General features: G+C 44.4%; 1 protein-coding gene across 5 annotated transcripts in view; it reads left to right on the top strand.

Annotated features, from left to right (window-relative positions):
• Nucleotides 1-27,252, top strand: part of LOC135912266 (juvenile hormone acid O-methyltransferase-like) — an 88,429-nt gene that overhangs the window by 48,334 nt on the left and 12,843 nt on the right. For 2 of the 5 annotated variants that reach the window (XM_065444676.2, XM_070528058.1), the window contains exon 3: nt 25,460-25,586. The exons of the other annotated variants lie outside the window; for them this stretch is intronic. In XM_065444676.2, the coding sequence (XP_065300748.2) occupies nt 25,532-25,586 (55 nt within the window). In that variant the 5' untranslated portion in view covers nt 25,460-25,531. The remainder of the gene's footprint in view (nt 1-25,459; nt 25,587-27,252) is intronic. 5 annotated transcript variants of the gene reach the window in all.

The raw sequence follows: 27,252 nt of genomic DNA, 5'->3' as shown, positions 1-27,252 counted from the left end.
ATCTAGAAAAAGATTTGGACTTAGAAGTTAGTCGAAACCTCTTTAAGAAACAGCTCAAGAAAGAATTATCAACCAATGCATCCAGTTTTACTTTATCCAATTAAAAAAAATTCTTGTGTTTAAGGCATCTTTTATTCTTTATATTGTCTGCAACACATAGTGTTAAGTTGATTATAACACTGTGCATACGAAGCTCTCGTACTTATAGTGTTTGGTAGGTGCACATTTTTAAGAGTTAACTGAGTATATAAATTTTTTTGTTATATAGAAGAGAATTGCCACATGCTGTGAACTTTTATACTGTGTATGTATTATGTTTATGTTTAACCGGTACAGACGCCTCTGTCAGGTATTGCCATACCTTTAGCTTCTGTACCTTTCTTCAAGAAAAGAAATTTAAGAAAAATAAAGCATCTGACTCTGAAGAGCGTAACATATTGATACGGTGGAGTGGCAATAAATAAGCGCGAACATCACTGTGAGAAATGAATGCATAATTTAACTTTCTACTCTACGAACTTGTGTCCATAAAGCAAACCAACACTTAAGAGATAAACAATAGCGGTGAGTATGCAGTCGGCTGACGTCAAACATATTAGCGCAGGTTAAGTCGATGGTTTACTCTTATAGGCGTACTGACATATCTTGAGAGTTCGCTGGTGCTCCCGTTGGTTCGGGATTATATAAATGAATCACATTTCTCCTCGGTTATGATGATGATGATTATTATATTAGTAGTAGTAGTAGTAGTAGTAGTAGTAGTAGTAGTAGTAGTAGTAGTAGTAGTAGTAGCAGTAGCAGTAGCAGTAGTATTTAAAACGTTTTCCGCTGTGACCGGGACTTCAGCGGATCTCAATAAAAACGTGGCCGCTTCCTGGTTGCTGTTGACAACTCGCACAGATGACAACTCACTGAGTTTCACTGAGATGTGTTCGGCGAATCGTAATTGAAAATATGCAGGAGTCGATATGCGTAGAAGTCAGCCTAGCGCGTTTTGAAGAATTGTTGATTGGATCATTCGGTGTACGGCCGAATATTTCCCCTGTATTGCTTGATGAGGTCATCTTTTCTATTGAAAGTGTAGTATATTCCCGTAGAAAGAACATAGTACTACTTCTGCACGATTTTAATGCACATCGGAACGTATGCAGTGTTGCTTATTGTAACTTGACACACGTATGAGGAACTGCAATCGTGCTACTTAAACATTTGCATGGATCCATCACTAGATACAGACACCACTGTCTGTATAACATGCAGGTATAAAGAAGCAGTAAATGCAATTCTGAAGGGACAAAAGACATGTTGCAAGTAGCTCGCCATGGTGTGTCCGGTGGCTACGGCATTCTGCTGCTGAGCACATGGCCGAAGGTTCGACTCCCAGCCGGTGGCATTCGCACTGCGATTGTTCGGAACGCAGAAACGCTCGTGTACTGAGCATTTGATCCACTTTCAACTACGCCAATTGACAGTCTCGAAAATTAATCGTGGTTAATTTATACCAAAACCCACTTTTGTGGCGCCTAACGCTCCCGATGTGAGGGTCTGGGCCGTTACCAAAAACAATTACTGCCTTGGTGAACTCACAGGCAGTAAGTAAGAACATGGACTGTTTCCTTCGTCCTGTTTCTTGCGTTCTACTTGATGTAGTACTCTCTGCGCGATAATTACCAACTGAGCTAGCAGTGCGCGGGTCTTAACGAGCATTGATTGGTTGGTGAACAGGTGGGTCAACGTAGACGAGTCTAATGATAGCGTAGGTGCGGAAATGCTTGCGAGTTCGCTAGTGTAAGTACAGTGCGATACATGCCTTGTAGAAAAACAGAGATTGCGCTCCCTAGGAAAAGCACTCAAACTTGCAGCTCGGGCTCGAAGATTGGAAGCACGTACCGGCCAGTCTGGAAGCCCATGCTTGTAGCTTACCACTTTTTCCTGGTGGCCACGATGTTGCGCGAAATGCTGCAGCAAGTTACATGACGTTGATAACGCAATTGCTGCGGGACTCTTGAGTGCTGGCTTGCGTGCGCTGTATTGTACTAGATCACGGCCGCTCGATCAAAATGCACACGGTGCGCTTTGATGGGGCGGGAGCGACTAGATATAAGGGTAGAAGCCCTGTGAATGCTTGGGGCATTTGGTATTCCATCATAGGAGACAACTACAGTACTGGGCTCTCCACACGTGGGAGTCAAACTTCGTTCTCGCCTCTGATGTGCACCCAATCTGGTTCAATGCGTGACGGTTGAAAGTGTAGCTCGCAGACCTACCACGTTTCGTCTAGTATCTTATCGAATAAAGTTCCCTCCGAAGTGTTATGTTTTCATTTCGTACTTGGGAACCGCCGGAAAGGTAAAGTTACTCGCCTTTGGCCAACTTGTAACGTTCGATGCGTACTGGCGCTAGGAAATAACCTTGTAGCGGTCTACTAAGAATTGCACATAACTCGCGGGGAGGGCTGTTATGGCGGTGGGCCTGTTGTCGTTAACTGTGTATGCAATCACTTCATCCGGGAATGGACGTGCGTGTACGCGCGGAAAATGAGTTCTTCCCACCTGCTCCGACCATGGCTGTTTCTGACGGCCTCATTCTTGTCGCCAGCACTCATTAGACAACTCTGCGATAGGGACTGATTACTTACTACCCTTCGTCGTTGTTTGTTAGCTTTGGCCTTGCGCTGCTAAGCACGAGGTCCCGGGACCAAATCCCGGCCAACTCCCCGGAAGGCCAGTGCTAGTTTAGGTTTCAAAGAACATGGGCGCTCCAAGCCGTTGCCGGACATCATAACTTGTTTTATTTCTTGTGTTTTTGTGAATTTTAAATGGGGCGAAGCGCGGCAAGTGGCTGTCGTCGTGCGTCCGTAGAGCTCACCCTTGTCACTCGCTCAGCAATATCACAAGGCGGATCGCGCTTGGTCATCTGCTTCGGTCGTCGTTCGAAGTGTGGAGATGGGGAAGATAACACCTAGAAGCTGGATCAGGCGTGCAACGAACAGAAGACGCAAGAAACCAGGTGAAGCGAGCGTTAGACGAAGATGGCTAAAGTGGGGCATTACATGTGTTGCGCGGCTCTGTGGTGTTCAAACGCCGGCTATTGCAGGTCTGCCAAGTTTTTCACGTTTCCTAATGACAGCAGGTAAATACAAGTATTTAACTTCGTTTTCTGAGCAGGTATTCACGTTGCACGAGTAAACCAGTTCTCTGACGTAGGAGCGGTGTCGCTCGACCCATTCGTCATGACGGCAGCCCATCTTCTGTCGGTGAAATACTTGCACTGAAGGGCTCGGGCGCGTGTTTGTTAGGCTATACATTTTGTGCGCTCTTTACTTTGCCGAAACATACAGCCAAGGCTAAAGAAAAATAGACACAGCTATGATGTTTTATCAACTTTCAAGAGAAATGACGGCAAAATGATGCATGTACCTTGTTGCGTTTTCATGCGCCATTACTAAGATATCGTACGGAAGAAGGTTGAAGCTCTCAATTTTGTCTGAATTTTGGGACGTACACTGTACCATGCGCTCAGTTACCTTGTTTTAGGCGCAGCTTCGGTGTGTGCAAGTTTTTGGGCACCTGTATTATAGACGAGGGCAATGTTATTGGTTTTGCCAGTAAAATATGTTTATTACTACTATACTATACTATACTATACTACTACTATACTACTACTACTATACTACTATACTAGTGATACAAGTATAGAGTATTTATTGCTGATTAATTACGTACTGGTGATCCGCCTTGCTATGAAGAGGGCTATTAAATTTTGTTTAAATGAATGATTGGTTCCTTGCCTTGCGGTTGTGCCAAAATATTGTCCTAATAGTCGCCGTGCTTTTCTGCATGGATGCATTAGACGCAAAGTATGACGACAGGCAGATTATATGTGCTTGTAGGCGCATTACAGAAATATGCCAGCTAATCCAGAGCAAATAATGAAAGCAATTATAGGCTAATTTCTTTTCATGCCACATGGATGTAGCCAATCTAAATTCTGTGGGTCCTTACTTTTCATACTGTCCATGAAATACATGTATTATACTATACCTTCTTTTCATAGGCCACAAATTGTGTCACCGTCATAACACACGTGATAGTCAAGTTCCGTGTGACCTGCCCGTGATGGTTAATTTTTATATCTTCTGGAATGTACGTTCGCTCATTATGTACAAATTTCAGTTGTGAATGAAAATTGCTTCTCCAGATTGAGACTTTCGCACTTCGTGGAGGTCAATCCTTTTTCATTTCGGGATGTGTGGATAAAATCAAGAACGTTCAACTTGTACTTGTGTTGAGTTTTGGCTGACTGAAAAATTGGCCAGCTTTAGTTGATCCAATACCCAACACACGAACCAAATTAGCGATTTATGGTGCCAGACAGTTGTTTTCTGTATAACACCCCCTCTATCTCTGTTGACTAGTTAAAGTGCAGCCCTAAATTTAACCACAAGTTAGGAATTTCGAAGCGACTACTTTCACGAAATGAAGAAATATAATATGTCACCTGCGAATATTGCTAGTTATCGAAGGTTTGCTAAATAAATATTTTTCATTATAGTTGCTTGGCAGTGGTGAGCACGAGCGCTGTTCCTGTGCTTTAAAAAACGAATAGAAGCTTGCAAGGTAAACGTAGGAGAAAAAAGCGCTTCGTAAGCACGGCATACTTCAGCGGGTTCTGCTCCGCAATGTGGCCAATGTCGCCGCGCAGCCAGCGGACCTACAAGAGAGCATACCCGCTGTGGTTGCTCAGTGGCTATGGTGTTGGGCTGCTGAGCACGAGGTCGCGGGATCGAATCCCGGCCACGGCAGCCGCATTTCGATGGGGACAAAATGCGAAAACACCCGTGTGCTTAGATATAGGAGCACGTTAAAGAACCTCAGGTGGTCGAAATTTCCGGAGTCCTATACTACGGAGTGCCTCATAATCAGAAAGTGGTTTTGGTGCGTAAAACTCCATAATCTTTTTTTTTTAAGAGAGCACGAACACAACCCGCTTGCATGCGAACTGGAAAACGAGGGCTTCGCGGTAAGACTCCTCTTTACGGCAGCGGGGCGTGGCGTTTCGTGTGGCGCCCGGCGTTTCTGCGCAGGCGCGAGTAAGAGCGGGTGCAGGAGGGAGAATCTGGGGGCCTTTGCTCCTTGAATATGTGATTCTGCCTAGGCAACACGGTGGAGAAGTTTCTTTGCGCGTGTTGCGTGCGTTTGTCCCTAGGAATGTCGGTATAGCGGAGAGGAGTCGAGTTTGTTTACACTCGAACACTGGCTGCCGACGCGGTGAAACAGGTGAACCCACGCGCACTGACCACTGTGGTGATCGCTGTGTGTGAAGGTGCATCGGATCATGTGTCGGATACACATTCTCATGCGTGCGGCGCTGGTGGTGAGTCAGCCATGCCGCATTATAATTTTGTCGTGCCTTACGGCACTCTACCTTAAAAAAAAAGCATCAGTGATTTTCCTGGGGGAGTGGCGGGCCTGCTCTCCTGGACTTTTCAGGAGGGTATTTGAGTGTTCCCGTTTGTGTGAATTAAACGCACAGCACTTTAGCAACCACGGTTAAACGCGAATGCCTTATGTCACGCCGTGAGGATTATTGCCTTTGCGTCTCGGCCACGTTATGATACGTTAGGATAACGTTAGCATAGGATGAGTTACGTTAAGGTTATGTAATGTTGGATTAGCGTGAAAGCCGTAAGGGTGGCGCAACGTATTCGCAGAATGGTTACGTCGTGAGCATTATTTTCTTTCTGTTTAGGCCTCATTAGGTTAGGTTACCGTTAGGTGACGTTAGCGTAAAACGCGTCAGGGGGGCGCGGCGTATTCTCCTCGTCGGCGTCCTTTCAGCCACTCGCATTCAACGGAGGTTGCGCTCTGCCTTCTAGATTTTCAATATATGCGGACGGGCGGGTTCCGCAGTTCCTACTTCTCCCACAGAAACATCTGCGATGTTATCCCCTGTTTCACCGCGCTGGCAGCCGGCGTCCGTGCGTAAACAAGCTCGATCCCACTCCGCAATGCCGGTCCGCCTAGGGACAAAGGCCTACAACACGCGCTAACTATTTTCCCTAGTGCCTAGGCATAGTCATATATCAAGGGAGCAAAAGCGTCCACATTTTTTCTCTCGCACCCGCGTTTACTCGCACATGCGCGAACGTCCGGTGCCTTCGCAAGTGCCACGCCCTGCTGTACTTACTAGCAATTGTAAAGCAGCGTCCCGGCCACGGCAACCGTATTTCGATGGAGGCGAAATGCAATAACGCCCGTTTCCCGCCAATTCGGTGCGCGTTTATGAACCCCGGGAAGTGAAAAATAATCCGGAGTCTACTACTGTGGAGTGCCTCATAATGAGATCATAGTTTGGGCACGTGAGACATCACAATTTAGTATTTTTTGGTTACTTACAGCGGAGATTAAAATGTACTCACGCACGAATTGCCAGTAAAGTTACGACTCGCAGAGGGATCGCTCGCCATGGTGCTTGATTCCTTGTGCAGAAAGAAAACTAGCGTGCCCACCTATGATTTCACATTTGATTTCGCTGTTATGTAAAGTGAAGTTGCTAGAATATGACAGTCGCGGTTTCCTGGAAGGACCTAGCGTTGACTTGCAGGCTCATCGAAGTTCTACATTTCATGGTATTTCAAGCCAGCTCCGGGAATAACGCAATGTTGCATCTGCAGATGCGAGTCATTGTCTGGTAGTAATTGCCCTCATTGAAGGCAATTGACTATGCATCGCTGGCTGCGGAGCTTGCGCTCGTGTTGCGGGAATTGAGGAAGGGTCCCAAACTAGGGCACTACTTGTGAAGCCGATGCAGACGAAGTTCGCACATCGCGTCATCCTACCAGTTGAAGTCTCTGTCGCACGTGTACTCCAAGACAAAGCACGTCTCCTTCTTTTGCTCATTCATATTTCAAATCAATAGTATAGTAAGCGATTTCCGGCCTCTCGGCAGTACGTTCTTGGAGTGGTGGGCGGTGACTGATGCCTGCTTGCTCTCAATTCATAAGGCATTCAACGGCGTCAGGCCTGTTGTGGCCCCTTGTGCGCGGCTCGCAGACTACACACTGGAAAATATCTATAGTGAAGTACGCTTTCTGGCAGGACAGATGGAGCTTTCCGCGTACGCGAAAAATCTTAGCAAAAGAATGCACCACACGGTGTTTGGGGCCCGGAGTGCCATAGCAGACATCCGGGCCTTTCTCCGCTCCCCTCCCGTAGCATTGCAACTCCCGTAACATTGGAGTAGACAGAGGGGCAAGTTCTGGGGGTCGAAACCCTCCCCGCGATTGTCTGACAAATGCCTCTTTCGCCACGGAACCAAATGTTTCAGGAGGCTGGCTGTGAAGTGTACGCAAAAAGAGTAAAATGACATTACTCAGAAATATGGATGATCTGAAACTGTGAGAGACACGGCCAGTGCAGTAGTGGTCAAAGGGGGGGGGGAGGGATTGTTGGGTGTTATAAGAACGATATTCCCCCCTTTCCCCATGGCCTACAGGAAACGCTTTATACCATGGCACATCATCATCACCATCATCATAATCAGCCTATTTTATGACCACTTCAGGACGAAGGCTTCTCCCTGAGATCTTCGATTACCCCTATCGTGCGCCAACCGGCTCCAGCTAGCGCCTGCGAATTTCTTAATTTCATCACTCCACCTAGCCTTCTGCCGTCCTCAACTGCGCTTCCTTTCCCATGGCACCTATTTTGTAACCCCAATGGTCCACTGGTTATTTAAACTATATATTACATGACCTGCCCAGCTCCATTTCATTCTCTTTCTCTTTTTTTATTGATATGATATAAGGAGATGTTGGCGCGCAGTGTAAGGCGCTGGCTATTCCTCATCTCTTGAGTGGTTCCGTCATACATCGTACAGGGTTCAAGGTTACATAGCAAATAGTCTTTTCACACAAGCATCAGGACTTATCACGCAACGTTTCCACAGGAAGACTATGACGTAAGGAATACATGGTACATACAATATACAATGTAAATGTCTCCACACTTATGTAGATGAAAGTCTCAAAAGTACAAAAGATATTGTCGCCTAATAACACATTGTCTAGTCAGCGGGCGGTACATACATCGTGTAAATGCATTATCACATACAATCTCAACAGAACAGTCAACATAACATAATTCACAAACAGATGGATTACAGTGACAATGAAATGAAGGGAACAACGAAAGCGCTAATAACGTCCAGCAATGCCGCTGTCTTCAAGAAAAGTCTTTAGTGCTTTTAAAGCACTCTTCTGTAAGGCCGGTGTTGGCCAAGGGCCCAAAAGTTTCCTTATACTGAAAGGTCTGCGGTCTAATTTAATTAGCGCTGATTTAAGTCAGCTTGGTGTGTCGTGATGTGGGCAATCTAGAAGGGAGTGATATATATCTTCGTCTACAAATCCACAATCCCATTCAGGGGTTCCTGCACGGACAATTCTGTGTAAGAAATGCTTTGTGTAGGCGGTGCCTAGCCTTAATGAATGAATAAGGGTTTCCATAGTTCTATCTAATGACAATGAAAATTTGAATTCAATAAATGGATCGATATGATATAAGTCCGAGCTCTCAGAATTCTGATCAAACCAAGTGTTTCTAGACATTTTGAGAGATATTGTCCTTATAATGCAGCGTAATTCATCCTTTGATATTGGGAGCGGAGCCGTATCATATGTGAGGTGCGCTTGTCGTGCTGCTTCATCGGCTGCTGTGTTGTCAGGAATGTCGCAATTCCCTGGTATCCACTGGAGTGCTATTGAATGTCTCGCTTCGCTTCCCTTTGTGAGGTTTTTAAGTGTTTCATATATTATACTGTCACTGAATGTTTTCCCCTTTGTGTTGCAGAGTGATGTTAGTGCCACCTGTGAATCGCTGAAAATTACCCGTTTTTGCGCATCTCATCTCTAAATTTCGTCGCACATAGAATTGCGAACAGTTCAGCCGTTGTGGACGAAGTCGCACGAGATAACTTGAATGATTCTTGTTTGTTGAGGTGCGCTATAATGAATGATGAAGTTGAAGAGGTTGGTGTACTGGAGCCCTCTGTGTAGACGTGTGTGTATCCTGAATATCACATATATATCTGGTACAGCGCTAGTTGTTGAGCAGCTCGAATGAACATGTCTCTTTTGCTGAATATCCCATCTACTGACAATTCGATTTTTGGAACTGTAGGCAGCCATGAAGGATATTCGATGTCTGAGTTCCAAAATTCATTTCTTGGCAATATGTGAAGATTTTCTTGAATTTCTACATGAACATAACTTCCATCTCGTTTCATTATGTCTAGAGCCAATGGGTGGTTTTTACGCTGGGTTTGACGACAGAAATAATGCCGGCATGTTTCTGTAGTTCGCATAACACGAAATGGTGATTGGCGAGCCTCAGCTATTACAAGAGAACTAGAAGTCGCTCGTGGAACTCCTAGGCATAGGCGTAGTCCTCTAGCTAAAAGTCTTTGAAGTCGCTCTTCTGACGAGTGGGAAAGTCCGTGTAAGATGGGCGCGGAATACGCAACTTTTTATCGTATTAATGCATTGTGAACAGTTAGCATGGACGATACTGATCCGCCCCATGATGTGCCTGCAAGTCTGCGAAGTACAGTCACACGATTGTGGGACCTGGAAACAAATAATAAGTTGCATGTAATAAAGCCAAAATTAGGTTTCTGGCCTCCTGTAACAAAGTCACGCCGGACAGAAGTCCTATTCTGTCGCCTAAGAATAGGACACACATTTGGCACGCACAACTTTTTACTCACTGGAAACGAGCCTCCAACCTGCGGTAGATGCGGGGAGAGGCTGACCGTCCTCCACGTCCTGCTGGAGTGTCGGGAAGCCGAATATGAAAGAAAGAAGCATTTTCCCCTAGCATACCGACAGCACATCCCCCTTCATCCTGTTATGTTACTCGGTGCAGAACCGCTCTTTGACACCAGCACTGTCCTAGCTTTTCTCGCCATAATTTTATAGCACGTAGATTTTACGCACTTTACAGCGACAATTTTTAGGCCACTTTACAGCCAAGTCACATCTCCATAATACATCGTCAACATCACCACTTGTCATGGCGCTCTTTGGCCAAACCTGGCCCTTGCGCCATTAAACACCACATATCATCATCATCAAGTACAGTCACTAAGGCATTGACCTCGTTTTCGAGTTTTTTTATGTGGGGTGCCCAGGATAGCTGCCTATCAAGTATTATGCCTAGGAATCGATTCTGTGTGACAATCATTAGAGGGTGTCCTTCCAGACTAAGAGTGAAATTTTTTAACTGCCTTCGAGTGAAGGGCAATACAGCTGTCTTTGCGTGTGATAGTACCATTCCCTCTCTCTCAAAAATTGTTGATTATATTTATGCCGTCTTGCAATGCCATTTGAAGTAGTTGGGCATTAGACCCAGATGTCCAAATACACACATCATCTGCATACAGTGAAAACTTTAACTGTGATGGCAGCCTTCTTGTTAAATCAGCCATGACGCAGTTAAAAAGGAAGGGGCTGAGTACGCTTCCCTGTGGTACTCCCTGTTTGACAACATGTTCAGCACTCTTTCCTTCACCCGTCTGAACAAATATTTTGCGACCTGATAGAAATTCAGACATCCATCGCAAGGACCTGCCCGACAGACCAAGTTCCAACATGCTTAGCAAAACATGAACGTGACTAACAGTGTCAAATGCCCTCTTGATGTCTAGGAATACTGCTATAGTCATGTTCCCACGTGCACGCTCGTGCTCCGCACACGTTACTATATCTAATATTGCATCCATTGTGCATCTATGTTTTATAAAACCTACTAAGTAGTTGGAGAGCACATTCGTTTCATTACACCACCATTGAAGTTGCGCGTCAATCATTTTCTTAATTACCTTGCATAAACAACTTGTCAAACTAACAGGGCGGAAGGATTCAAGGCACAAGGGCGTCTTACCAAGTTTTAAAATTGGTATGATTCGAGCCACTTTCCAAGAGTCACGTACAGTTTCCTCTATCCATAAGTTATTATAGATGTCTAAGAGAGCTTTCGTACCTGTCGGTCCGATATTTCTTAGCATATTGCACGTAATCCCGCCGGCCCAGCAGCGGACTTTTGGCGACATGATGCAATTGCACACTGAAGCTCGTAATGTGAAAGTATGATCTAATTGAGGATGTTGGGCCCAGTAGCAAGCAGTAATTTTTCGCTTAGCCAACACTACTGAAATATTAAATTCTGCACATTGCGATGAAAAAGCAGGTCTGGAAATGAGCTCACAAAATTCATCTGCAACTATTATTTCACACATGTCCCGAGCTACAGCGAGAGCACGAAATGGGAAGCTCTGTGTTACAGGTCCACTTAAAGAACGAATTACTAGAAAAACTCGTGGGACAGCCGTGTGAGGAGACAGCGTGCCGCAGAAAGTGCGCCAGCGCCGTTTGCCTAAATTTTCCATTTGTCTGCGCATTACATTGTGTATTTTCTGAGCGTTTCTGTATGCTTCTAAACTTCCGCTCCGTCGGTAAGCTCTTTCGGATCGGCGTCGGATGGCTCTGAGGTGTTCATATTCTCCGTCAACTGCAGCATAATCTTTTGGAATTGGGACCTTCTTTGTGCATATGTTCATATTGTCCTTCAAAAATTCTGCAAATGTTTCCACTGTTGCAAGTCGATTAATTTGATCCGTTAGGCGGTACCGAAAAGCTTGCCAGTTGGTTAGTCTGCTGTAACGCCTGATATCACAGTGCATGCTAGGGTAGTAAACAAGGATGGGAAAATGATCACTTCCGCGCGTTTCCATATCTGTTGTCCATCCCACACCATTCACTAGATCATGTGAACACAGGGTAACATCTACCCGTACAAAAATGAGTGTTGATTAACCATTGATATATTGTTGGGGAATTGTTGAAACAACGGACTTCAACAAATTTTCAAGAGCAATTGAGTTCACTCAACCCTTGCACAACAATATTACCGTTGAGTGTTCTCAATAAAAAATTTATTGGGTAATTTGTGTTGATTTTTTTAGTTGTTATTTTGTTGTGTAGGAGTTGAGTCCAGTATACAATAATTAGGACTCGCATATGAAGACATTCCAAACATGTTTTGCGATGCGTTCCAACCTCAGTCCTGTCACTTTGCGGCAGGTAGGTTCTTCTTTCGCCTCGCTTTCATTAATAGAAAATTATGTGTGACCGATGAGGTGGAATCGAACGTCGGCCGTCCAGCCCGGTACTCTAACCAATAGGCCACGAGCGCGCGCCTACTCCTCTCATTCGAAAGCCAGTAAGCTCTGAAATGCTTGGCGTGTGCGCCGCGTGCCACTTCCTGGTGCTGTCGCTACAGCTGGCGCCTTGAAGCGCCAATCTCCGGGACCGCCCCACTTTCGTAGCCATTTTCGCTACGTAAAAACTGCAACGTTAGACTAGATTCATGACCGCCCAAGTTCATAACAATTTATTTCTTTGCCGGTGTACAAATGCCATCGTCGTTTTAACATACACTAGATGACCTAACCATTGGTACGATCCGAAATGAGCACGTTTCGGGGAGCAGAAGAATGCGAAATTCCCTTGCAAACACGGTGACTACGCGTATGTGGAGTTCCCCAAAAGTAGACACGGCGGCAGCGCGGCCGGCGATAAGACAGGTGCCGACAGGCGACGACGCTACCTTCGAGCACCGGACGCACTGTGGGAACCGTAGGATGCAAGCGCGCACACGCTACAAACATACACGGGTGAGGTCTTCGAATTTCCTGCGACGTACCCTCTGTCCGTAAAGCAAAATATAGTTTTTTGTCCTATGTCCGTGGTACTAGAGAATAAAGAATGAACGCGCTTTGAGATCGCAGCGCGCAGCCGCTATAACCATTGACTTCTAATAGCTTCAGATTCAGCAACAGCCGCAACAGTATCACAGCTAATCGCTGTATCTGCGGCTGCTCCCGTTTCTCGCCTTGCAAGAAGCACGCGATTTATTTGAGCCTCGCCGAACTGTCGTCCTTTCGTGTTCCAGGCCTGCAGGTCTCGTATGTTCAGTTAAGAACACCAAAGGGAAATGAAAGAAATGCACGTAACGGACTCTTATTGTACCTTACTTGTCACTTTGTCATCTGCAAAAGCGCTACAAACTATTTTAGAAGATTTATTTTTGTAAAAATAGCAAAACTAGTAGTAATTTTTATTTCTAGGCGGCGCGACAAACGGTAAGGTAGCGTTCGGGTGTGTATGTGTGCGCGAAAGCGGGCGCAACCGAGCTTCGTTTTGCGCACCCTTTTGCAACAGTCCACACGGTTACCGCTAGTTTCGTAGTCGCATTTGTTGGTCGTAGTATTTGTTCTTTAAGCTGTTAATTAGGTAGTTCTTAAAATTTATAAAGGTTAGTTGATGAAACATTATTGCTAAATAATTAGTCGTTCTTAAGTGCCGTTATTTTGTGTTTGAAATGTTTTTATAACTGAATACGATAGTGAAACCATGTGAAGCTGTGAACGGCTTTCGGACTCAGTTATTCGGTTGCAGTTGTGCGGTGGTTCACGCCTCGTACTTCTTGATGAAAGTATTTTCTTTTCGGACATCATGACGCACATTTTAGTGAAATGCTTTAACGACGATAAGTGGGACGTTTATCCGGTGAAGTGGTTGGCTCACCCAACAACTAGTCTTCTACTGATATGCGAGCCTGACGGTTTTGACGAGTTGCGCGGCAGAGGCCATGATGCCTGCTGGAGAGAAGGCACCCCGAAACGGTCGCAGCCGCACTTCTGAAGATAGGTAAGTAATCTCGTTTTCTTGGGCACGTAGCCTTCTTTTCTATTTTGACATTGACGAGCGTGACATATTAAGCACACCGTTCACTTTCTTGAAGCAAACCGCATGCCCCGGAGCAAATGCGCGCGATACTAACTCTCGCTGCCGCCGTCACTTCGTTTGAAACAATGGTAGGCGAAGAGGCAGCGGCGCCCCATGTGCGTAAAATTGCATAGCTTCATTTGTTCCTGTCTAATAACGTTTCCTTCATTTGTATGAGAGAACACAATTGGAACATAAGGATCGGCTTCTCTGCGCAGTGATAATTTTGTACAGTGGCCACGTCATTTTTCATGGGGGCTCACGTATGCCGTCTAAGCGCTTGTTATCGCGTTCCGATACGTGAGAGGCACGCTGCCTTTCAAGGTATTTAGGCAGGCACTACGAGTTTAGGAGAACCGCGACAAATAATCGTGCAGCGGGTGTGCAGCTGTGCTACGCTTGTACGACACTCGTACCGGAAGGCAGTGTTGCACTTCACGCTTACGCATTTCGTAACTATGGCGGCCTCCGTAGCAATTTGGGGCTGGAGGTCGTGGATACGATCCCTGCAGCAACCGCAGAGGTGTGGTGACGTGGTCAAAGAACACAGCCGCCGACGGGCTCACCTTATCGTCTATCACCGCCAAAACTACCGCAGTAAGCATCTTTATTTAGCGCGGCAATTTGCCGTTGAAGGCGTACTGTACAATTTTAATAAGCGATAACCGAAACATGCCACCGTTCTCTGCTGCCTCTTTGAGTTGGACCGATCCGAATATGCGTTGTTTCCAGAAGCGAAAGGAGCGCCAATCGGCGCGTTGTCGCCTCGAGCTAAGCGTCGCACTCGAGCACCGTTTGCGCGGTGAAGAATGACGCGTGCATGAAGCTAGCTCACTGCGCGGACGCTACCGCGCAACGCAAGGGCGTGTACGCGTCGTTCTGCACACAAATCGCGCGGGATGATCGGAGCCACGCCGGAGCAGCTAGCTTCAAAGAAGCGGTACGTGTTCTCACTCGTACAGGCACGCTCACGCTCGCATCGCTCTCGGCGTGTGTTTAGGTCATTCCTTCTACTGGACTTCTACCCAAAGATTCGATATCTGTTTGGTATGGGCTATGCACTGTCGCGTGGTCTTTGGTTCTGCGAGAGAGCCGGGAATATTTTCCCCACTGTGAAACATCGCTGTGCGTGTTTTAGCTAACATTTACCGTAGCAACCCATTCCTTCCTTTTCTCGATGGCACTCGTAAGGAGTCGCAAATTTTTACTTGCCAGTACAGTGTGTACTTCTATTTCGTGCGTAGTTATGTGCAGTTTGTGGCAGATTCTTAATCCGCGCAATCTCATTTTCTGTCCACATTCCCTTCTCACAGGTTACGTATGCAGTAAATTCCCAGATGCTAAAGTGTTCTACGCCAAAAGCACCTTGGCGTCGTGCAAGAGACACCCGTTGATATGTGGCTGATTCGCTAGCAAGCTCGCATCTCTGTTGCCACTCTTCATCAAGTGGGATTTTCAACTATTTTTTGTGTTGCTCTGTGGTATACTAGCTGCCGCATGGACGCTGTGAAGGCTTACTTTCGATTTGCTCTGGCGTTTAGTAGTAAAGGATGGGCTACCTTTCGAAGGGAGGCATTTACTTTTGTTTGTGAGAATGTTTACCAGCCTAACCAAGTGATACGCGGCTACTGTAAACAGCAGCACGAACAGAGGCGGACGACGAAATAGGTAGGAGCACACACGAGCGCAAGCTCTACTGAATGTTTGCTTTTGATGACAAAGGTATTAAACACACTGGTCAACTTGGCAAAGGTAAAAATCCGTGCGTGGCAGAAACAGCCACGTGCGACAAGAAAAAAATATTAAAAAGACATGTCATGTAGAATAAACGTGCGTGAAAAACGAGAACTATCGGTCAAATCTATTGAAAAAGCGAAAGATTTGTCCGATAAGTGATACTACCCAACGGGAAATACTCTTTTGAGAGCAACTTTTTCCCATTAAGGGCAACAGATAACTTCGTTATGCAATTGTTTCGTTTGTGATCAGTAAATATTGCTTCTGGAACGCCTCTGGTGTTGCGGTATAGAGCAGAAAGAACGATTGTTTCATCACAAAGACCAGAACACAAAAGAACTTATGGAAGCATTATTTATTGATCACGAAGAAATATTCATAAGCAAGATTTCTGTGACCCTTAGTGGGAAAGAGTTGCTACAGTACTTCTCGTTACTATCGCTTACAGGAGAAACCTTTCAGTTTTCATGTTTTTGTTAGTTTTTGAAGCACATGTTTATTCTACAGGACGTATTTCGGTCCTTTTTTGTTGTGCCGGGCTGTGTATGCTGCGCATACATGGCTTTTTCTTTGTGAAGTTGGCCAGTGTGTTTAAAATCTTCGTCTTCACGAATAAACTTCTACTTGAGTCAGCGTTCATGTGTGTTCCTACCTTAATTCATCCTTCTCGCCTCTGTTTGGGTGGTTGTGAAATATAAATGTACACCGAATTGTCGAAGTGTCCATAGAATTGATACATGAAGTTATTTGCGCTGTTTATTTCAGGAAGACCGCTATAGGGTCTTCTCTTTGTTTTTGACACTGAGTACATTTTTCTAGTTCAATTTCAAGGAGTCCCCTGAGGAAGCCAATAAGAGTGATGGTAACTTGCTTTGTGTGTAAGATTTATTAATTTCGTCCATTCAAAGCATGACATGGCACATGTCTGATTGTAGGTTGCAAGCATTCGTAGTAAGATCTACTTTTCGGTTCTCATGACGCTTCTTTGTACTGCGCTGCATTCTCCAGGCACATGAACCTTTTTATGCTCTAAGTGCATGCGTTCTTTTTCTATATGTTGGAGCGAAAATTGTAAACTTAAATATGCATATATATCATTTTCCTTGTAATCTTTTTCAACATGGGTGCTGTAGCTCCCTCTGTCTTTCAGTTACTGCTTTGTCCCAGTTTTTATGCAACCTTTATGTATTTTATGCAGCAAAATTCTGGTGCTGTTTTAATAACATTTTATCTGCAAAATTGAGGTAATTGGTGTTTCGTATATGCATTTATTTGCGTTTTTCACTGTCTCAGCAATCTGGCTGTCGAGTCATTGGAACCTTTTCTCATACTGTATGACTATTTCTGGGGTGCTTGATACTGAAAGTGCAGGTGACCATTTATTTGGCTGTTTGGAATTGTGTTAGCCATGTGTTACTACCAATTTTCTGTGCTCAATAATTATTTTTTCTCTTATCGTTCAAGGTATTAGCCTTCCATTATCTCTTTATTGACTCAGGTAGCACTTAGTTGCTGGGTATAGGAAAAAAGGCCCCAAAAAGTGATTTAATTAGCTTTGTGCAAGTCCAGAAAGATTACCTGAAAATGAGCTCACTAAATTGAGGAAATGCCACTAACGAACCCCTCTGTACTCCAAATTAACATAATCAAATGGTGTACTGTTTGTTCTTGACTTGTGCCAGGGAGATAAGCTGCTTTCATTACACAAAAGCTTTACAAGTTTATTTCTGAAGAAAGCAATCCTGGCTTGTCAGAAACACGATTCAGGTGTTCATCATGCCCGACAACTTTCTAAATGATGTCTCGTCAAATAATAGCTAAGTTGAGTGATGTTATTTTATAAAATATTTGGGCAACATGAAAATATATGTATCTCGAAGACAAAGCTCAGGCAAGTCTACTTTGGTACTTCATTAAATTTTAATCGTGGTGAAAGACGTGTGCTAAAGGTTGTATATATTTACGTGAAGATTCACGTGCAAGCAGCTCCAAGTGTTCATGTGTTCCAAGATGGTTGTTACAAGGGTATGCTTAAGCCCTGCCTTTTGAGTCGATTTGCCTTCTAGTCATAAACTTAAGTCGAAAGTGAAGAGCACAATGATCGTTTTGATTGGATTCATATGTATTGGTATTTTCAGATGTATTTACACTGCTAGAGTGCTGTAGGTACTATAGCCTGTGTCTCCAGGTTCGATGTAGTGGTGCCTTATGTATGTAATAATGTTTCACGTGCACGCATCTTTAGTGTAAATAAAGGTACTTGAAGTTGATCAGTCTCTCCTTTGATTTTGTTTGTGTTTGGAAAAGTTATGAGCAGGCACCGGGGCATGCAAGTGTGAACAGCGAAGTAATTTCAATATATGAATAAAAATACACCAGCCCAACGAAACGTCAATCATATTTCAATGGCGACTTCTGAAATCTCAATGGCATCTCAACTGTGCCACGATATGCTTTTCAATGCTGTAGCAATAATAACTCAACAACAGGTCAACAGAACTACCACAACGTTAGTTCAACGCAGAATCAATGGTAACTCAACAACCATTCAACAAAACGAGCACAACGGGTTGTCTAAGCACAATGGACTTTCAATGGTAACTTAACAATTATTCAACATTGAGGTACCCAATGGTGTTTCAATTCGATTTCAGTGGCCAATATTCAAGAGTGCTCAACGCTACACCCAACAATTCTCCAACATACTCTCAATAATTCCTCAATAAAAAACTCAACATTGACCAACAATTTTCCAATGCCTTCTCAATAATTTTTTTTGTACGGGTATGCAGCTTGAGTATTTATATCCACGAAGGAATGTTGGTGACCCATCGTTTAAAACAGTCAAATTTCATTTATCTATGGCGCACTCAATAACGTTACCCCGTGCATCACAATGATCACTGCCCCAGATGGTGTTGTGTGCCTTGAAGTCGCCATATATAAATACATTAGAATGAGCTATTTTGAAGATATTCACTAGCGATTCTACTGAAATCCGGTTTGAAGGTTGTAGATATATATTAATCACTGTTATACAGAGCTTGCCAAAGGATACTTTACATGCGATGAATTCCGGAGTCTGAATCACTGGACTGAATTTGATAAGATGGTAGGTCCTTTCCGACGCACAGGAGCACTCTGCTAACAGCCCCTTGACGAGAAGACTTGTATATCACATAATTTGAGAGGCGAAAGTCGTCATTGATTCCCGCCTCTTGAATGCAAAGTATTGGGAAGTTGTATTGCACAAGCAGTTTACGAAAGTCAGCACACTTTCTTCGAAGACTGTTGGCATTCCACTGAAATATGGAGACATTTTTGTAACGGTTATTCATGCTCTGCCTGCCGCAGTGTCGGCCCAGATTGTTGACACAATAGTGCTTCTAGAGGCAACAAGGTTTTCACTTCTGGTAGGTTGTTTGCTTCCGGCAGAGCAGACAGGATTGCCTTAAGAGCTGCGAAAAGCACTGGCAAAATCAGTTGTGTCACCGATGCTGTGGTATGTTCGCTATTAGCTGGTGTTACTTCTGCAGTAGATCAGTAAGGTCGCTGAGAGAAATGTGTGCGAGTACTGGAGCTTTCTTCTGTATTACTTTCTGCCTGTTGTGGTCTGGGTTTCCGTAGCACTGATGCATAAGACTGGGCACTTGACTGTGATCCTCTTGATTGGTCTCTTGTTTGCACTGTTGTTTGTTCTCTAAAGGAGGAATAGCTTGTTGATGCTCTTGGCTGTGGTGGTTCTGGTGCTCGCTGAGGTGGGTGATCAGGCACTGGATGAACAATCTCAAGGTTTGGGGCGGGTTCATTGCGTCGCGGTTGTCTTCCATGGATTAGTTCATGTCGACGCATTTGTGCCGCTGCTTTTTTCTGAGGGCAGCCTGAGAAGGAGGCGGCATGGTTCCCCGCACAGTTTGCACATTTAGGTTGAAGAAGCGACTTGCACTCCTTGTGGTCATGATCTTCTGAGCAGATTTTGCATCGACGTGTGCTGCGGCAGGTTTTTGCCATGTGCCCAAATCTCTGGAAGTTATAGCAGCGAAGTGCTGGTTCTAGGTATTCCTCGGCAGGGTGACTGGTGAAACCCAAATAAATCCTTCCTGGAATAGGGCGATCGTCTCTGAAAGTCAGAATTACCGTGTGAAGTGGACGTGACTGTACTGCTCCATCTTCTTGGCGGGAATATCTTATCTGTCTTCGTGCCGATATAACTCCTGCGCCTTTCAAGAAGTCTAGGAGTTGTTAGTGTGTATACTGCAGAGGCACATGTTTTACTTTTTCAACGTTTCGCGTGTATGACTCGGGGATGAAAGGCTTGACTTCAAGGCCACCTACACTTGAGAGCATCAAAAGGCATTTCGCCGAGGCTAGGGAAGCAACGCTGACACTGAAGCTTCCATCTCTGTTCGTCCCGAGAGACTGTACTTTTTCTTTGGCCGCGGAAACTATTTTGGCAGACACTCGGTTTGGATTTACTTGCCAAAAAGTAGTACCTTCACTTGTTGGGCGAAAGACAACCGGAATGCCTTCGGCTCGCTTTTTCTTGTACTTGACCAAAGTAAATGGTGCATCTTCACCCATCTCTTCTTCCTCACTTAGCTCATAATTCGATGTAGCGTCATCATACTTGCTGTCTTCTAGGCGAGGCTTCTTGCTCTCGGCTTCACCGTCAGCCATTACTCCTGAATTCGCTGAAGTTGATTCCGAGTTGTGGAGAACCAAACGTGCCGGCTTCATGAAGCTTTGTGACGCTTGCAAGGCCCCAGGCTTTTCATTACGGCCCGTAGCATCACTCATATGGCTTATTACGTTTGGACGAGCATAAGGCTCGTGACGATGTTCTCGGCTTCCGACCACCGTAGCGGCAGGGTAATAGCCAGGTCCTCAAAAAAGAAATGTCGTACCTGTAAGGCGCCTGACTCGTTGAATCTTCGGCCGACGTCTTGTTAATCAATCGTTGTCAATGGTAACCGTAAATGCCATTCTCTTAATGTCCATTAGAATATCGGCTACCCAGTATGCTCTCTCATCCATACCGCTATCTTCCGGTCTCTTATCGTTATGCCTAACATCTTCGTTCCATCGCTCTTTGTGTGGTCCTTAACCTGTTTTTGAGCTTCTTTGTCAGACTCCAATTTCTGCCCCATATGTCAGGACCAGTAGAATGCATTCATTGTACACCTTTCTTTTTAATGACAATGTATATTTCCAGTGAGGATCTGACGATATCTGGCGAATGCTCTCCAACCTATCTATCTTCTTTAAATTTTCTTCTCACGACCAGGGCTCCCTGTGAGTAATTGACCTAGGTAAACGTACTACTTCACAAACTTTAGAGGCTGAATGGCGGCCGTGAACCCTTGTTCCCTTGCTCGGGTATTGATCATTATCTTTGCTTCTGCATATTAACCTTCAACCCCGCTCTTATACTTAGGCGAAACTAAAAACAATTGTGCGAAATGTGTGGCGTACGCGCCGGCCTGCGCCCCAGTGTCGGCTTGTGTCTGATCCTGGAAAAGTGCGACGGTTATTTGTGATTATCGGAATAGATAAAGATGAAATTCTTCTGGCCGCACCGGCGACGCCATGCACTTGAACATTGGTCAGCAAAATGAGCGTTGCAATAAACAGGCAACAGAAAAGGGAAAGCACGAAGTGCAGCGAAAACGAATAAATAAGAAGGAGCTACCTCCAGTAATTACCTTTGCCGTAGGACCAATAATTCAATCAACAGAGAACAAACACAAGAGCCCAGGTGGTGCCGGCCAAGCTCGAGAACTTTGGCGCTCTTTGGCCACACCTGGCCCTTGCGCCATAAAACACCACACATCATCAAGCTCGAGAACTAATTTTCCCCACAGTGACAGCCACGAAGCGCTTTCTTGTTCCCATTTCTTCGTTACCACGCATTATTTTAAATAGCAACTGTTGCAGCTATACAGGGTGTTTCAGCGAACACTTTCAAAGATCTTTAAAAGCTGTCTGTGGCAAATATCACCATTCTAGTTCATGAGCTACATGAGCTACTATTTGTCTACTCAAAGCGAAGGACAATGTTTGCACAAAAATTTGAGATGTGGAATGGACTAATTGTTAAAAACTCACTAATTAGGTTTCTAACAAATTACATTATTGCCCATATTGCAATGTACTAATTATAGCCGTGGAGTTCGCAGGGCGGATCTACTTGGAACGAATTTTAAAGATGACACCATTTTCGAGATATAAATTCCGGAACTTTGCGGAGAAATGCATTGCCGTTCCAGTTTATTTGTAAACAAAACCTCGTCTTATGAACTGAAGCACAAAAGTAACTTGAAAGCCAATGCATTGCTCCGCAAAGTTCGGCAATTTATATCTCGAAACTGGTGTCGTCCTGAGAATTCGTTCCAAGTGGATCCGCCTTGCGAAGTCGCCTGCTAGAATTTGTGAATTGCAATATGGGCCATAAGATAATTAGCTAATAAGTGAATTAGTGAATTCTTGTTAATTAGACAGTTTTGAATTTCAATTTTTTGTGCAAGTAGTGTCCGCCACTGGAGTAGACCGGCTCATCTATCTGCCACAGGCAACCTTTTAAAAAATTGAGATTGTTCGCTGAAGGACCCCGTATATACAGACGATTTGTCCTAGTGCCGGATAAGGGCTTGAACAGGGCCAGCACCCAAGGGTGTTTAGTTCTAGTGGCCAAGCTAACGGGCCGGTGCAGAAAGAGTAAGATTGCAGAAGTTTTCTGAAGCCCGAGTTTTGTTCGCTTCTGGTACCGAGGCGTTTTCAAAGTCAACGCATAAAGTTCCTTCTCAACTCAGCCCACATATACGACAAGTGTTCCCGTTAGTTAGAGAAACAGCGACCAAAGTGGAGGCCTCTGCTGCGGAAATGTCTGCGAAATAAACGGCCCCAAGTCGAGGAGACACGTTCACCTGTGATCCACGTTGAATCACAGGTGCAGCTCGCGGATGCATGTATTTCCTTGCGCAAACATCCGAAGCAACATTACTAGCCCTATCTGATTGACGATATGGGTCGCTCATGTTCGTGGTAAATTGCGAGGCGGCAAAAGGGCAGCGCCAGGTTTTTCTACCCATCGAAGTGGACAACATTGTTGTCCGGTGTAGAGTGTGCGGGGAAGAGGGATGACATTGAACCTTGGAAGGGCACATATTTTTCGTAACATTGTGGACTGAGCCGTGAAGAAGAAAAAAGGAGCACCGACTTTGTCTCTTCTTGCTTAAGGAAAGAAACCTCGAATGTGGTTGACTGCGCGATAGGCAGCGGTGATATCGTCTCATCTTGCTTGCGGGCATGTGGACCCCCGTTCATGCGTAAAGGCCGGTCGCTGTGATCAAGTGTCTGTAGAGAAGTTCTACGCCCATTAAGGTTGTCGTAGGCAGGATATTTACGCTGGCGAAAATCTATTCATCGGGCACCATAATTTGAGCGAGTATATTTCATCAGCTTTGCCGCTCTATGGGGGCGTGTTCAAAAAAAGATTTCATCTGAGGCTGTGAAAGGTACGACTGTGCAAGTATTACTAGCCTTTCTTTATCGGAAGGGAATACGCTTCCACACGGTGTATGTACCAAGTGAGGTGACGGCGCTCATGTCGTCGCGTTTTATCCAATCTGTTTCAGATCTTAAGGGGAGACGCTAGTCGAAGATATTTATTCAAATATCTGAGCTAGAGCAATGAAACTCCGTTTTTTTCATATGTTTTTTATGCTGATTTTAAATGTAAGACCAGTGTTTTTAGCGAGTCGCATAGCTTTCGTTCTGTACCATGACAATATGTAATATGTTGACGTTTATCCCCCCCCCTTTCAATCTCTAAACTTGAAGGTTCATATTCCTCCACACCAAGCATCGAATGCCGAAAGGTAAACACGAAGTTCATATCAAGTGTGTTAATAAAGCTAAAGAATTATAACCTGAGAAGTATTAAAATGTACATACTCTAATAAGATTTAGTCGAAGTCCGTTTTAAATATACAAGAAATGGTAAAAATTAAAGGAAAGAAATGACACTCCACGCATATTAAAGATAATATGGCGAAGATTTCATCCAGATCTAAACATCGCTAGCACCAAAATCAAGATGGGCAAACAGAAGAATTGGTCCGAAATTGCATATTGCGTAAAACGCATATTAAAGTTTAATACTCCTAGGCAGAGCTCGAAAAACGCGGCAGAGATATGATTTTTTAATATAATTTCATGCTTCGTGGCAGCTCGCACAACAATGGTTATTTCGAGAACGCAGTTTTTTCGAACTAATAACGCGAACTGCAATAGCGAGTGGCCACGGTGGGTCGGCAGCGGTACGATAGACGAAACAAAAAGAACAGAATTGGTATTAAACAAAAACAACACTGCTTTTGGCTAGCAACTCCCGTTAATAACATTCGACTATCAACTCTTATTTTTCTAATGCTTATCTACACAGCAAGAAAAAAAGTTAGGGAACTTTCTGTCTGCACAATGCGCTGGCGGGCTAGTTGGTGCCCACCATTATTCATGGATCTCTCTCTCTCTGTATATATATATATATATATATATATATATATATATATATATATATATATATATATATATATATATATATATATATAAAGAGAGAGGGAGGGGCGAGCGTCTCTACACCTTCTTGGAGGTCTTGGAAAGGAGTTATATAGGCCGGCGGCTATAAAACCCCTAGAGTTTCCTCTAGTAATTTGGGTAGTAAACGATGTTCGCACGGCAGCATACAAATATTGGATGAAATAGCTAAATTCTTGATTTTTGACTTGCTAGCCCTACATGATGCTGGTCCCATTGTACGAATGCAGTGGATGAAGGGCGTGATGTGCAGTGGAATGTTGCTTTCTGCTGTTACAAATTGGCACGGATTGTCGAATGCCCGTTCGTGGCCTTTGCTTTCCTTCTGTAGAACTGTGGATTTGCGGAACACACGAGGGGCACAACAGTTAGGTGATGAGAAAATGCACTTTCAAGTTTTTTAATATCTAGTTTAGTAGCTTGTTCATGTGAACTCTGACACATGACGGCGCGGTATTCGCAATAATGTTCGAGTTCCCAGACTTGTGTCTGCGCCTATCTGGGGTGCAATGCATTGCACATGAGAGGTCGAGTAAAATTGTGGGCTCGACTCTACCTTCACTTCCTTGCGTTTCTTTAAAGCGCACCTAAGCGAATGCCAGCTATGGAAGCCTACAGTGTCCAGGTAATTTGATCTAAAAGTTGAACAGTTTGTGTTCAGTTCATTTGTTAAAAGATCCCTTGTTTCTTTTTGATTGGTTTCACTGGAGCTGACAACAAGTTTATTTTCTAATGTCTGACATCAGATATCAAAAACGGGCTGTAAAGTAAAACTCCAAAACGAAAGTCCGTCTAATTGCCTCCGAGTGTCAGCTTGTCGTGGGACGCAGAAAAAACAAACGACAAACACGGTTGTTGGAGCAACACACAAGAAACGCAACAAATTATTTCTGACCCTTTCAAAACGATGGCCGAAGCGCTAAATCAACAATGGCGCTGGCCGGGCTGTCCCTTTCTTAAACTTTTGCCATGTGCGCGTGAGTGCGATGTCACCAAATAACATGGTTGAATGACATATTAATTCTCGCCGGCCATGGTACTGGCATGCGAATCAGTGCAATCTGACAGGCAGCTCCAATGTGGCCTCGATCTCGAATAGATGAATTGCATGTCTATTTCCAACATGTGTGTCACGTACGAGCGCACGCACGTACTCAGCCCCTCGCAACCTTTCGAAAAAACACACATTGGGTCTGAGCGAGATATTCATTCGCAGTTTCCTTTGGAATTTCGGACGTTCAAATAATTGACAGCTAATATTGCGCTCTTTTCCTTTGACAGAGCGTCTGTTTTAGACGACGGCGCGGTCGGACATACTGAAACAATCTCTAAAAAATAGGGCTCATGCATTGAATGTTGCAGCACAACAGGAGAAACCGCGAGCCAGGAAGCCAGAAGACCGCCGTAGGTAAGACCTCGTTGACGTAGTATAGCTGTAATGCAGATTACTTTACCGATTTGAACGTCTTGCTAGCCACAAAATAATTTCACTGTTTTCTCTTGAAGCTCAACGCATAATAGACGAAGAAATGAGCCGTTGTGTAATCTATCTATCTATCTATCTATCTATCTATCTATCTATCTATCTATCTATCTATCTATCTATCTATCTATCTATCTATCTATCTATCTATCTATCTATCTATCTATCTATCTATCTATCTATCTATCTATCTATCTATCTATCTGTCTGTCTGTCTGTCTGTCTGTCTGTCTGTCTGTCTGTCTGTCTGTCTGTCTGTCTGTCTGTCTGTCTGTCTGTCTGTCTGTCTGTCTGTCTGTCTGTCTGTCTGTCTGTCTGTCTGTCTGTCTGTCTGTCTGTCTGTCTGTCTGTCTGTCTGTCTGTCTGTCTGTCTGTCTGTCTGTCTGTCTGTCTGTCTGTCTGTCTGTCTGTCTGTCTGTCTGTCTGTCTGTCTGTCTGTCTGTCTGTCTGTCTGTCTGTCTGTCTGTCTGTCTGTCTGTCTGTCTGTCTGTCTGTCTGTCTGTCTGTCTGTCTGTCTGTCTGTCTGTCTGTCTGTCTGTCTGTCTGTCTGTCTGTCTGTCTGTCTGTCTGTCTGTCTGTCTGTCTGTCTGTCTGTCTGTCTGTCTGTCTGTCTGTCTGTCTGTCTGTCTGTCTGTCTGTCTGTCTGTCTGTCTGTCTGTCTGTCTGTCTGTCTGTCTGTCTGTCTGTCTGTCTGTCTGTCTGTCTGTCTGTCTGTCTGTCTGTCTGTCTGTCTGTCTGTCTGTCTGTCTGTCTGTCTGTCTGTCTGTCTGTCTGTCTGTCTGTCTGTCTGTCTGTCTGTCTGTCTGTCTGTCTGTCTGTCTGTCTGTCTGTCTGTCTGTCTGTCTGTCTGTCTGTCTGTCTGTCTGTCTGTCTGTCTATCTATCTATCTATCTATCTATCTATCTATCTATCTATCTATCTATCTATCTATCTATCTATCTATCTATCTATCTATCTATCTATCTATCTCATGAACTTACAATTCACATTCATATCCCTAACTCTGTTATGTTTAAAATAACAGAGAAGTTAATTTTACCCAGGCGTTCCTGGGTTTCTTTTAATGTGGGTGTCACGTAGTTGTAAGTGAAAACAATCACTGATTCGCTAGGTTCCTTTTATTTTCTTCATTAATTGTACAGCGGGTGCCTAAAATTTGGCAGCGTTCAGAACACGAGGTAATACCACGAGGGCTCATTGGCCATAAGCATGTTAACTATACTGGAAATAAGGCAGCATCAGTTTTGGGATTCTTGCTGCGCAATTTTAGTCATTTACCGAGTAACTTAAAGACGGAGTTGTATTTCAGTCGTGTACGTTCAATACTTGAATATGGATGTGTTTGTAGGGACCCACACACATCTGAGCTTATAAATAAATTAGAAAAAATCCCGAATAGGGCAGTTAAACTTGTTCTTGGTAACTATAGCCGGCAGCTTAGCATGACAGAAAGCAAACTTAAATGGCAAGAGCTCAAGGATCGTAGAACGCATATCAGATTAAAATTTTTCCACGATATTTATTATTCTAAAACAGGTATAAACCGCGAACAATATATCCAGGCACCACACTGTATATCTAAGCGACTTGA

The sequence above is a fragment of the Dermacentor albipictus genome, chromosome 10 (genome assembly GCF_038994185.2).
Source record: "Dermacentor albipictus isolate Rhodes 1998 colony chromosome 10, USDA_Dalb.pri_finalv2, whole genome shotgun sequence".
In the NCBI taxonomy this organism is placed as follows: Eukaryota; Metazoa; Arthropoda; class Arachnida; order Ixodida; family Ixodidae; genus Dermacentor; species Dermacentor albipictus.
This window is presented reverse-complemented; position numbering and strand designations above follow the sequence as displayed.